At 39.2% G+C, this 13681-nt stretch overlaps 1 protein-coding gene across 11 annotated transcripts in view; it reads right to left on the reverse strand.

The window, feature by feature from the left end:
- Window positions 1-13681, reverse strand: part of PKHD1 (PKHD1 ciliary IPT domain containing fibrocystin/polyductin) — a 443081-nt gene that overhangs the window by 10133 nt on the left and 419267 nt on the right. For all 11 annotated transcript variants that reach the window (XM_070778107.1, XM_070778111.1, XM_070778110.1 and 8 more), the window contains 2 exons: window positions 10957-11115; window positions 6571-6693 (listed from right to left, as the gene is read on the reverse strand). In XM_070778107.1, coding sequence (XP_070634208.1) covers window positions 6571-6693; window positions 10957-11115 — 282 coding nt within the window. The remainder of the gene's footprint in view (window positions 1-6570; window positions 6694-10956; window positions 11116-13681) is intronic.

Below are 13681 nucleotides of genomic sequence, written 5' to 3' on the forward strand. Positions count from 1 at the left end.
TGGGGAGGCCTTACAAATAGCTGTGAAAAGAAGAGAAGCGAAAAGCAAAGGAGAAAAGGAAAGATATAAGCATCTGAATGCAGAGTTCCAAAGAATAGCAAGAAGAGATAAGAAAGCCTTCCTCAGCGATCAATGCAAAGAAATAGAGGAAAACAACAGAATGGGAAAGACTAAAGATCTCTTCAAGAAAATTAGAGATACCAAGGGAACATTTCATGCAAAGATGGGCTCAATAAAGGACAGAAATGGTATGGACCTAACAGAAGCAGAAGATATTAAGAAGAGGTGGCAAGAATACACAGCAGAACTGTACAAAAAAGATCTTCATGACCCAGATAACCATGATGGTGTGATCACTGACCTAGAGCCAGACATCCTGGAATGTGAAGTCCAGTGGGCCTTAGAAAGCATCACTATGAACAAAGCTAGTGGAGGTGATGGAATTCCAGTTGAGCTATTCCAAATCCTGAAAGATAATGCTGTGAAAGTGCTGCACTCAATATGCCAGTAAATTTGGAACACTCAGCAGTGACCACAGGACTGGAAAAGGTCAGTTTTCATTCCAATCACAAAGAAAAGCAATGCCGAAGAATGCTCAAACTACCACACAATTGCACTCATCTCACATGCTAGTAAAGTAATGCTCAAAATTCTCCAAGCCAAGCTTCAGCAATACGTGAACTGTGAACTTCCTGATGTTCAAGCTGGTTTTAGAAAAGGCAGAAGAACCAGAGACCAAATTGCCAACATCCACTGGATCACAGAAAAAGCAAGAGAGTTCTAGAAAAACATCTATTTCTGCTTTATTGACTATGCCAAAGCTTTTGACTGTGTGGATCACAATAAACTGTGGAAAATTTTGAAAGAAATGGGAATACCAGACCACCTGACCTGCCTCTTGAGAAATCTGTATGCAGGTTAAGAAACACCAGTTAGAACTGGACATGGAACAACAGACTGGTTCCAAATTGGGAAAGGAGTATGTCAAGGCTGTATATTGTCACCCTGCTTATTTAACTTATATGCAGAGTACATTATGCGAAATGCCAGGCTGGATGAAGCACAAACTGGAATCAAGACTGCTGGGAGAAATAACTTCAGATATGCAGATAACACCATCCTTATGGCAGAAAGCGACAAAGAACTAAAGAGCCTCTTGATGAAAGTGAAAGAAGAGAGTGAAAAAGTTGGCTTAAAACTCAACATTTAGAAAACTAAGATAACGGCATCTGGTCCCATTACTTCATGACAAATAGATGGGGAAACATTGGAAACAGTGAGAGATTTTTTTTAGGGGGCTCCAAAATCACTACAGATGGTGACTGCATCCATGAAATTAAAAGATGCTTACTCCTTGGGAGAAAAGCTGTGACCAATCTAGACAGCTTATTAAAAAGCAAAGACATTACTTTGCCATCAAAGTTCCATCTAGTCAAAGCTATGGTTTTTCCAGTAGTCACGTATGGATGTGAGAGTTGGACTATAAAGGAAGTTGAGCGCCAAAGAATTAATGCTTTTGAACTGTGGTGTTGGAGAAGACTCTTGAGAGTCCCTTGGACTGCAAGGAGATCAAAGCAGTTATTTCTTAAGGAAATCAGTCCTGAATATTCATTGGAAGGACTGATGCTGAAGCTGAAACTCCAATACTTTGGCCACCTGATATGAAGAACTGACTCTTTTGAAAAGGCCCTGATGCTGGGAAAGATTGAAGGCGGGAGGAGAAGAAGATGCAGAGGTTCAGTTGGTTGGATGGCATCACCAACTCAATGGGCATGGGTTTGAGTAAGCTCCAGGAGTTAGTGATGGACAGGGAAGTCTGGCATGCTGCAGTCCATGGGGTCACAAAGAGTTGGACATGACTGAGCAACTGAACTGAACTAAACTGAAGACCCCAAAAGATGTGCAGCCATTATCCTGTTGTTAATCTTATGAACCAGAATAAAATTTCTCCATCTCTTTTAGAGGAGATGAAGGGCCTTATTTTTTTCAGCTGTTGTAGGAATTGCTGGAATCCAGGGGTCTCTGAAAAGGGGAGGGGGGATGGAGATGGACCCATTCTCTCTCTGCCTCACCATTCAGTCAACAGTTCAGTTCAGTTTATTCACTCAACAATGGTCATCAATGGTCTCCTGTTATAATGCCCTCTGGCATTAGAAAAGATGCAGACCTAATATGGAGGCATCTGGACAAGATGAACACAAATAATTATATTACATATAAAAGGTGTTAAGTGAATAAAAGAGAACTGTCACAAAAGTTGAGAAAAGGGGACTATTCCTTCTAGATAGCTGAATTTTATTTTATTTTATTTTACTTTACAATATTGTAGTGGTTTTGCCATACATTGACGTGAATCGGCCACAGGTGTACACGTGTTCCCAATCCTGAACCCCCCTCCCCCTCTCCTTCCCCATACCATCCCTCTGGGTCATCCCAGTGCACCAGCCCCAAGCACCCTGTCTCATGCATCGAACCTGGACTGGTGATTTGTTTCACATATGATAATATACATGTTTCAGTGCTATTCTCCCAAATCATCCCACCCTAGCCCTCTCCCACAGAGTCCAAAAGACTGTTCTATACATCTGTGTCTCTTTTGCCATCTCGCATATAGGGTTATCGTTACCATCTTTCTAAATTCCATATATATGTGTTAGTATACTGTATTGGTGTTTTTCTTTCTGGCTTACTTCACTCTGTATAATAGGCTCCAGTTTCATCCACCTCATTAGAACTGATTCAAATGTATTCTTTTTAATGGCTGAGTAATATTCCATTGTGTATATGTACCACTGCTTTCTTATCCATTCATCTGCTAATGGACATCTAGGTTGCTTCCATGTCCTGGCTATTATAAACAGTGCTGCGATGAACATTGGGGTACACGTGTCTCTTTGAATTCTGGTTTTCTCGGTGTGTATGCCCAGCAGTGGGATTGCTGGGTCATAAGGCAGTTCTATTTCCAGTTTTTTAAGGAATCTCCACACTGTTCTCCATAGTGGCTGTACTAGTTTGCATTCCCACCAACAGTGTAAGATGGTTCCCTTTTCCTCACACCCTCTCCAGCATTTATTGCTTGTAGACTTTTGGATCGCAGCCATTCTGAGTGGTGTGAAATGGTACCTCATTGTGGTTTTGATTTGCATTTCTCTGATAATGAGTGATGTTGAGCATCTTTTCATGTGTTTGTTAGCCATCTGTATGTCTTCTTTGGATAATGTCTGTTTAGTTCTTTGGCCCATTTTTTGATTGGGTCATTTATTTTTCTGGAATTGAGCTGCAGGAGTTGCTTGTGTATTTTTGAGATTATGGTTATGTGAGAGAAGTGTGTCTTGAAACCAAGATTCTTAAGATATGTACAGAGAACAGTGTCCTAGAGGGAAAAGAGAGGGAATAGATGATGGGCATCTGTAAGGAGTTTGTTAACTGAGACTGAACTGAAGATGCAGCTGGCAAATGGAGTAGGTAGAGGGAACGGGGTGTAAACCAAGACACTGCAGAGGTGGAATCGATAAAACTAGCAAGCCACAAGGCAAGGTCATAATGGAAGGCCAAGGGTTAAGGATAACTCTGAGGTGTCTAGCCTGGGAGGTTTTGGGGGCTATTCGCCAAACTAGGGGAACAAGGAAACAATTGCAGAAGAATGGTACAAAACTGAGTTTCCACAGAGCATAGCAGGACTCCTTCTCGGTTCTTCTGTGGACCCCGAGTGTGTGCAAACCCTACAATTAAGCCTTTAGCAAATGGGATTTGAAGCAGTGTGATATGATTTAGGAACTAGAGAGACTAAACATGTAACTTAGGATAATGAAAGTCTTTCTCTCCTTTAGCAGTATGGTGATTGCTTTACACTTTTTTGTTTATCACCTGGAGTTTTTCATTTTCCCCAAAATATTATTCTCATGTCCCCATCATATTAGAAAGCCATAAAGAATTGGTGGCCAAGTATCATTTCTTTGTAACTTTGCAGAGAGAGGACCTTAAAAGGTATAAAAAAAATCAGGAAATAAATACATACTTATTTCATCTGTATTGGAAGATGAAATTTAAGCTCATTCATTTTTAACAGGTGATGACAAGCAATCCTATTGGAAGAAACGGTGCAGGTGAGTGTGTGTGAAGGTGTTAGACCAGTCCCAGGAATTGCTGGTGGAGGTTAGTGTGAGTAGGGGCAAGTGGGTGGAATCCAGAGTAAGACTAGACAGACAAGGTAGAGTCAGGTCTTGGAGAGCTGAGTCCTAATAACAAGACCAATAATAAATAACACACACAGCATACACACTGTGCCAGAAATCTCTCCATGTTTATAGTGACAGTCACTCACTCAATCAGCATCACAACATCTGAGTATGGGTGATATTGTTAGGACAATTCTCATGATGAGGAAATCAAAGTGCACAGAGAGGACAGTTGACCCTCTTGAGGCCATGAAGTAAATTCAACAAGGGAATCAGATTAAACTCAGTCGTGCCTATGCCCAAGTTTTATGCTTTTAATTGTCAACTTCTCCTGCCTCTCCAACTGAGGTTGGTAATTCATTAAATCTTGTGAATAGCAGAATGACAAAAGCAGATGTGAATTTTAAAAACTGGCTCAGATGCTCCCTATGTCAAAGGCCCTGGTAAAAGTAAAATTCAAGGGATAGATACATGCTTTACTCCCTTCCCTGCTGCATACATACAATTTTTGGTAAAAGCCGTAACATGATAAATTTACAGTCTGTATCTACTATACAGCAGAAATGCTCGATTCTATCAGCTAAATATTTGATGGTGATGCTTGGCGTTTGTAAAATGCTTATGAGAGAGACAGGCCAATCACTTGATCAGCAAATGCCACCAGTTTAAAAACACAGAAGGAAGAGGAAATTAGAGTGTCATGGTAATAATAAAAGAAAACCAAATTTATTTAAACCTAGCAGTAATTAGGTATTTATAGCTGGTAATAGTTTCCAAAGAAAGGCAGGAGATGTCTCATTACTTCCTTTGGAAACAATGTTCTTATGATGTGGACAAAGCTTAGAAGATAAGAAAACAAATCCACTTTGATCCCCAGGGGAGCATTTGGAACACACATCTTTCTATCTTGAACTTGGATGTCCTAATAAAATGGCCTCTTTCGTTCTCCCATCTATCTCTTCAATCTAAACTCATCCACAGGAGCCCTATCCCTTGTTTCATTCCTGATAATTTATTAATAAGCCACCACATAAAAAATGTCCCTTAATAAAACATCCAAGCATTGTGGACTGCGTAATGTAGTTAATTTAAAGCTGGGAAACTGAGATTCATGTAGATGGTCATATTAGATTAGGGGAAAGATTAGCATCACTCCTGCTGTTTGCTGGAGAACACAGATGAATATGCCGTTCTTCACAGAGCTGCATTCTGAGGACCATTTTCATGTCCTGAATTTGCATGCCATGTTATGGACAAGCTTCTGGAAACCAAAATCAAAGTAGTCTTAGATGGAATCTAGAAAAGAGTTCCTGCCCCCCTCTCTCAAACTCCATCCTTCACACTCCCACCCACTCATATTTCCTACTACTTTCTGATGCAGGTCCAGGAGCTGGATGGAAAATGGATGGCTAATTTCATAGGAAACTTAAAAAAAAAAAAAACCCCATTTCCTCTGTGGGAAAAAAATGCAAACGGGCAAGCAAACTGATATAGAGATACACACACAGTCACCAGAGTTCATTAAACTCGTTAGAAGCAGAATGACGTCAGACTGCTATGGTTTGGTTAAACATCCACTCAGAACCAGTAAGATTTGGATTCCGTTTCAAGCAGAAAATATCATGATAATTAGTTATTACTTAGAAAACAAGCAATATTTTTCTCTTTAGAGCATAGGTTTCAAAATTCAGATCTATGGAAGTTATTTAGTATTTTTCATACACCATATTCATACTTGGCAAATCTATCTTGTGTTCTGCCCATTGTCTTTGTAATTTCTGTGTCCTCAAAAACACAGAACATTGGTCCGAAACAAATGCTTATCTTTTCTCTGCTTGGCAGCAATTCTAATGGCCATTTAACAACATAACAAGCAAAAATCATCTGGCATCATGCACAGTGTAGTCAAATAATACCTTTCACAAAAAGTACGACTATGCAGCAAAGCAGAGCTTAACAAAGCTGACATTTCTTGAGGGTTCTATATTCCATCTAATTTGCATAGTTGGTATTGGGCAACTCCAGGGCCTTCGTTCCAGATTCAATTATGTTGCCAAACTGGCAGCTTTGCAATAGCTGAGGGAAAGATTATATGCCTATACTCTGGTTTTCCTTTTCTTCGTGTAATGAATTCAAATGTTAAACCAATAATCTTCTAGTAAGAAAAAACGTATATGAATGTCAACTCGAATCATTGGTTAATAGCTGAGTGAATCAGCTGGACTTGTGTATTCTTTTGCTGGGGTATAATTTCCTTGAGAAGAAATAACAAAGGCTAAAGAAGGGTCTATAAACTAAATTGATTCAGAAACTGAGAGCCAGCAGGAGGCTACAGTTCATACACCATGGGTCTGTTTCTCTTTGTGGGAATTATCCTATTGTTTAAACTTACCTTCTGCCATCATGGTGACTTCTTTTTCAGTCTCTACTCGTGACCCCTGGTGTTTGGGTGAGACATGGCTGTGATTCCTTTGATCACTAGTCTGAGTTTCAGAAATCTCTTCGTTTTTAATTTCTAAATTAATGAAAAAAATAAGTGTTTTTTTTTAAGAATAAAATGACATATTTATTGCAAATGAGCCTTAAGTATTAGGATATTTCTTTTGTCCACTCCCCCCAAATCATTGTGATAAATGTGCAGCAAAATGCACACAATATCCCAGAGCTTAAGGAATACTAAAATAAAATCCCATATACTGACCACTACATGGAGGTATAAAACTACTGTCCAATATGGTGGCCACTACATGTGGTGGCTGAATATGTGAAATGTGTCTGTAAACATAAAATACACACTTGATTTTTCAAAAATGCATGACACCTAATATTTTTATATTCATTACATGTTGAAATATTATCTTGGTATTTTAGGTTTGTTGTTCACTAGCATTGCTAAGGCATGTCCGACTCTTTGAGAACCCATGGACTGCAGCATGCCAGGCTTCCCTGTCCTTCACCATCTCTCAGAGTTTGCTCATACTCATGTCCATTGAGTCCATGATGCCATCCAACCATCTGTCGCCCCCTTCTCCTGCCTTTAATCTTTCCCAGCATCAGGGTCTTTTCCAATGAGTCGGCTCTTCACATCAGGTGGCCAAAGTATTGGAGCTTCAGCTCCAGCTAATTTTAGGTTAAATGGCTACTAGAAAATGACACTACCTGCCTCGTCATATAACCATGAACATGGTTTATGTTATCTGTTGACCAGAGTGGCTATAGAATGTTCCTAGTACAGTAAGTGCCCTACACTTGAACCTTCAAGTTGCAGACTTTCAAAGATTCGAACATGTGTTTGAGTGTCCAATCACAGAAGTTAGGTCACGTGTCTGGCATACATTGTCACATTATTGCATTCTCTGCAAGTGCTTGTGCTCTTGTGTGCTTTCCTGCCCAGTACTGTATAGAGTACAGTAGTACAGTATCTTTGTTTCAAGCCAGATCTTTAAGCGGACGACTTCAATGAACTTTTTGCTATGCAACACAAGGAGCTTACTAATGAAGACCTGATGGAGTCGGAGCCCCAGAGAAAGGACGAAAGGAGACAAGAGGAATAAGTAACTGAAGAACCAAAGAGATTCATGATGCAGGAAATGGCCAGGGGATTTTCTTTATTTGAGGAGGCACTGTTAGCATTTGAGGCACAGGACCTGAACATACAACAGTACACGAAGGTTGCAGAAGCTGTTCAGAATGCAATCCAGTGGGCTAGTGTCATCTATGATGAGAAAAAAAGAGCTACTATCCAGATATCACTGGATCCTTTTTCCAAGAGGGTAGATAGAGTTGAACCCACCAAGGAACCAGAAGCTGTGCCATCAACATCAGGGTTTCATGAAATTGCAGCTTACCCTCTAACTCCTATTGCTAAAGATCCTTTAGCTCTACCATCTCCCACCTCCTCTCTCTCCTTCAGTCAGTAACTCTTCTTGCCAGTTTACTCAATGCCAGCCCCTGTATGCCAGCCGTTGTACTACTGTATTTTTCAAGGTACTATAAGATTTTAAATGCTTTATTTTTTGTGTTTGCGTTCTATGTATTTTGTGTGAAAATTATTAGAAACCTATTACAGTAAACTGCAGTACTATATAGCCAATTGTGTTAGCTGGGTATCTAGGCTAACTTGGTTGGACTTACAAATTTGACTTACGAAAGTGCTCTTGGAAGAACTCATCCATATGTGGGGACTTACTGTATTTTTTTCAGGTTTTATTTAGAAATAATTATAGATTCACAGAAAGTGTCAAAGAAACATACAGGGATGACCTATGTACCTCCACTTAGCCTTCTCTTCACATCAACAACTTACATTAACTGTAGTATGACATCAAAACTAGGAAACTGGCATCAGTGCAATCCACAGAACTCTTATAGCTGTGTGCATTTGATCCAAGAGTTTATATCTTCAGTCAGCTCTTGACTGAGTGATGCTTTAATTCATTCATTCACTAAATATATTAATAAAAATACATTTACATTCTTCATGCCAGACACTGTTCTAGGCACTAGAAAGTCAATTGTAAGTATGAAAGATCAGGTCCCTGCCCTTCCCTGATGGCTCAGATGGTAAAGCGTCTGCCTGCAGTGCAGGAGACCTGGGTTCGATCCCTGGGTTGGGAAGATCCCCTGGAGAAGGAAATGTCAACCCACTCCAGTACTCTTGCCTGGAAAATTCCATGGACTGAGGAGCCTTGTAGGCTACAGTCCATAGGGTCGTAAAGAGTCGGACATGACTGAGTGACTTCACTTTCATTTTGGATGGCAGATGATAAGCAAATAAATTATAACATCAGATAATGCCATGCCAAGAGACATGATGATTGTTTCAAGAAAAAGCACTTTTGTGATTGATTTGAGCAAAACTGATTCATTTTTTTTTTTTCATGAAACACCATTTTCACATTGAAAGCACTTGAAAGAAAAACTGAAAGATAAATTATGGTTATTCAAAATTGGGTATTTGAGAGATTTCTTTTATAAGTAAATGAAGTAAGCCTGTAACTTTAAAGAAATAATTGATAGAATTTGTCATCAGTGATAGAAATCAAGCTCACATTGGAAATTTTAGAAGTTTAGAAAACATTGTTATAAACTACCATGAGCTTTACAGAATTTCTAATTCTATTGATATTAACATGTAATTTTTTTTAATTGTAGAATGAAATATATTAATATCAACATTTGGTATATCTATATAACTCAGTGAAACAACATTTACCAAATGGCCAAAACATAATTTTTCAAAATCACCTGTGGGCAAAATTCAAAGTACAAGGTAGACTTGTGCATTTTCATGTAACAGAATAAAAAAGTATATTGAGATGTACCTTTAAGTAACTATCTCTGGTCTAGTTTGGGTGCAGCAACAAATAAGAACGTCTGCTGTATATGTAAAAGTTATTAAAATATTCTTCCTTTTTCTATGAGGTATCTATTTGAGGCTAGAATTTTCTTCAGATACTTCAGTCAAAACAATACATTGCAACAAACCAAATGCAGAAGCTGCTAAGAGAATTCAGCTGACTTTTCTTAAATTAGATATTAAAGAAGTTTGTAAAAAATACCATTCTTTTCACTATACACATTCTACAGCACAATTTTTAAGCTAAAAATATGAAGCTTGGCTCAAAATAAAGAGCATCTAGTAGAATTTCCTTCTCCAGCTTCTCTCAGAAATCCAATCACAGTGAACAGTCTGGTGGTGGCACCCTACTTTCTGCTATTTCCTTTCTTAATTTTTCACTTTCTCTCTTTGCCTCTCCTCATTCTGCCTTTTTATACTCACTCTTCCTTATCACTTTGTTTTCCTAGTATCTCCTAATACCACAAGGGTTTTATCCATGTCTATATCCCATCTCACCACCCCAAAAAAGAAAAAAAAAAGATCAGATCCTGGGAAAATGCCCAAGAACACAGTTTCTATGCTCCTAGGGAAAAAGAGGCGAACAAACAAAAAACCCAAGCACTCTCTTCCTTCTTCTGAAAAAGAAAACTATTTCCCCTTGACTGTAGAATCTGCCTTTTGGAAGGTCACCTGGGCTGTACCACACAGTGCTTCAGAGACTGGGCTCCAGCGAGAGCCTAACCACCTGGTTTGATCCTGTGGTGAGACCTTGGGAAAGTCACTTTGCTTTTTTGTGCTTCATGTGCCATGTCTGAAACACAGACAGAGTACTCGGTACCTATTTGACAGAGCTGTTCTGAAGACTGAATGAATTCAAGTCTCTAAAGTACTTAGAACCCAGTCCATAATGAGTATTCAAAAAATAAGAGCTGTCGCTATTATTATTGTTATTATATATTATTAATATTGTTGCTGTTATTTGGGATTAGGCAATCCTTGTCTCTATAAATTGAGCAATTTGGCTGCACCCTGTTTCATATGTTGTTGCTGCTGCTGCTGCTGCTGCTGCTAAGTCGCTTCAGTCGTGTCCAACTCTGTGTGACCCCATAGACGGCAGCCCACCAGGCTCCCCCGTCCCTGGGATTCTCCAGGCAAGAACACTGGAGTGGGTTGCCATTTCCTTCTCCAATGCATGAAAGTGAAAAGTCAAAGTGAAGTTGCTCAGTTGTGTCCGACTCTTAGCAACCCCATGGACTGCAGCCCACCAGGCTCCTCCATCCATGGGATTTTCCAGACAAGAGTACTGGAGTGGGGTGCCATTGCCTCCTCCAGAGGCTCATAAAATATGTTTCTTTGCAGGAAGAAAAAGAATAGTTAGTATATTATACATAATGGTATATTTTTTCAGACATTTTTACTCAAAAACAATCTACATACTTCTGGTTTTGCTTTTCTTAAACCAACAGCATACGAGGCAGCACAGAGCCAGCCACGAGACCCCTGAGCACAAGGAGGCAGCCATGATAATGGTGGATCTCTCGGACGGAGTCGCAGGTAAGACAGCAAACGACCTGGAGCGAGCTGTAAAATTGACCCCTGTTCAGAAAAACAAATAAATACAAAATAATAATAAGATGCTAATATAATAAAATATTGTGGAAGAGATATGGTTAAAACAGTACCTGGCACATAGTTGGTTCAATAAATATTTATTGAATTAGATGATTAAATATATGAATCAATAATAAATGCAAGACTCGTATTTCTGATGAACTGAAAGATTCCAACAATATCATATGATTGTTATTTCCAGTTCTGTTCATTACAATGGGAGAATTCTTCCAATGCTCTCGTATTTTCAGACCTACTTCCTCCACCAGTGCAAAACTGAAGATTCACTCTTTCAGTTCAGTTCAGTCGCTCAGTCGTGTCCGACTCTTTTCGACCCCATGAACTGCAGCACGCCAGGCCTCCCTGTCCATCACCAACTCCCAGAGTTCACCCAGACTCACGTCCATCGAGTCAGTGATGCCATCCAGCCATCTTATCCTCTGTCATCCCCTTTTCCTCCTGCCCCCCAATCCCTCCCAGCATCACAGTCTTTTCCAATGAGTCAACTCTTCGCATGAGGTGGCCAAAGTACTTTATGCTCCACTAATTAGAACAGAGAGGAAGGAAGGGAGGGAGGAAGGAAGGAAACTGTAACTGAGATAAAACATCCAAAGCATTATGCTGAGTGAGTGAAGTCCATTTCCAAAGGGTACTTATGATGTGTGTTAAGTGTTAGTTGCTCAGTTGTGTCCGAATCTTTGCAACCCCATGGGCTGGGAGCCCACCAAGCAAGAAAACTGGAATGGGTTTCCAGTTTTCTGGAATTCCAGTGGGATTCCAGTTTTCTGGAAACTTCTCCAGGGGATCTTGCCGACCAGGGATCGAACCTGGGTCTCCCGCATTGCAGCAGATTCTTTTACTATCTGACCCACAAAGGAAGCCCTGTATATAGGATATGATTCCATTTATATGATATTTTAGAAAAGACAATTATAGAGATAGAAATCAGATCGGAAGTTGCAGGGATTAGTGGGAGGATGAGAGGACAGAGGAAAAACATAAAGGAGACCTTTGGGAAATGTTCTGTATCCTGATTGTGGTAGTGATTATATGAATCTCTCTCTCTCTCTTTCTCTTTCTCTCTCTCTCTCTCTCTCTCTCTCTATATATATATATATATATATATATTTGAATTTATAAAATAACCTACCAAAAAGATCATTTTTACTGTATGTTATTTCAAAAATAGAAAGTTTAAGACTTTGCCTATAATTTTGGGAATGATAGATAGGTTCATTATCTTAACTGTGGGGATGGTTTCATGGACATATAGATTCATCAAAGCTTATTTAATAGTACACTTTAAATATGTATAGCTTATCATACGTCAACTATATCTCCAGACAAAAGTTAAAGAAAAACACTTGCTTGTGAACATATATTAGTTAATAACCGGTGTTTTTGAGTAGCTCATTCAAAACAAACAAACCCCCAAATCTCTGCTTTCATCTGAATAATTCAGGCAAAAACAGAGCTTTTATTTCATCGACTGAAGGAAACACTGTTTTCTTTGCTGCGCTTTCCTTGGGCTGAACCTGACACTGGATTGGAAGTCACAGTTAGATCCCTAGTCTCTTGACTCCTGGCTGACTTGGTCCCAAAACTACTATAACAAAATTATCTAGAAATGCTTCTCTTGTGTGTACATCTTATACTTGAGCCACAGTTGGCTTGTTTGTTATCAATTAGTTGCTTTTTATGGACAACTGAATAAGCTAATTCTAGCCCAGAGACAGAGGGATGGATTTTACTAGGGATTCACAGAAGTAAAAAAACAAAATTCTTTATTCTTTTATCCATTTTCCAATAACTGCTCAGTGATTGTTTACTTCAGCAAGTAGACAAGTTACTGTTCTCATTCTTAAGATATTTACAAGCTAATAAATGAAATAGGAAACACATACAAATGTAATACAAATCAGAACGTGACTCATGCCACCAGAATGATGCAAGTCATTTGCTTTGGAAGTTTATTTTCCATTGATATGCTTGGGGAAAGCATTTCATAGGAAGGAATATCTAGGTGGGGATGTGAAAGTTGAATAAATAAAGACAGAAAAGAGAAAAAACGATCTATACTGAAAAAAATTACTGCCAAGAAATACCAGGAATTAATGAAGGAAAAATGTGAGGCAAATTTGGGTGGGCATTACATGTCAAAAGCCAAAAGACCTGTGACAACATTCTGAAGTCAATGTCATAAATGGAAAAATTCTGAGTGAAGAAGTGGCTTGAGCCACCTGAGATATAGAAGAGTAGGCCATGGCAGTGTTTAGAACACAGATAATGACACAGAGGCTGAAATCAGGCCTAAGGTTTGTAAGGCTAGAGCAGTAACCTGGGTCTAAGGGTGGAGACTACCAGTTTTTAAATATTTTCAACAAATGCAATCTTAGATAGAATCTCGGTATACTCAGCTATTCATAAACAAATATTTATTTGTGCCTATGATGTGCCGGGGATGTAATGCTGAGCTAGGCAGCTTCCTGTCCTTTTTGGAATTTAGGTTCTAAGGCAGAATAGAGCAGGCAGGCAATAGACAGACAAGCAA

The sequence above is a fragment of the Bos indicus genome, chromosome 23 (assembly GCF_029378745.1).
Source record: "Bos indicus isolate NIAB-ARS_2022 breed Sahiwal x Tharparkar chromosome 23, NIAB-ARS_B.indTharparkar_mat_pri_1.0, whole genome shotgun sequence".
Lineage (NCBI taxonomy): Eukaryota > Metazoa > Chordata > Mammalia > Artiodactyla > Bovidae > Bos > Bos indicus.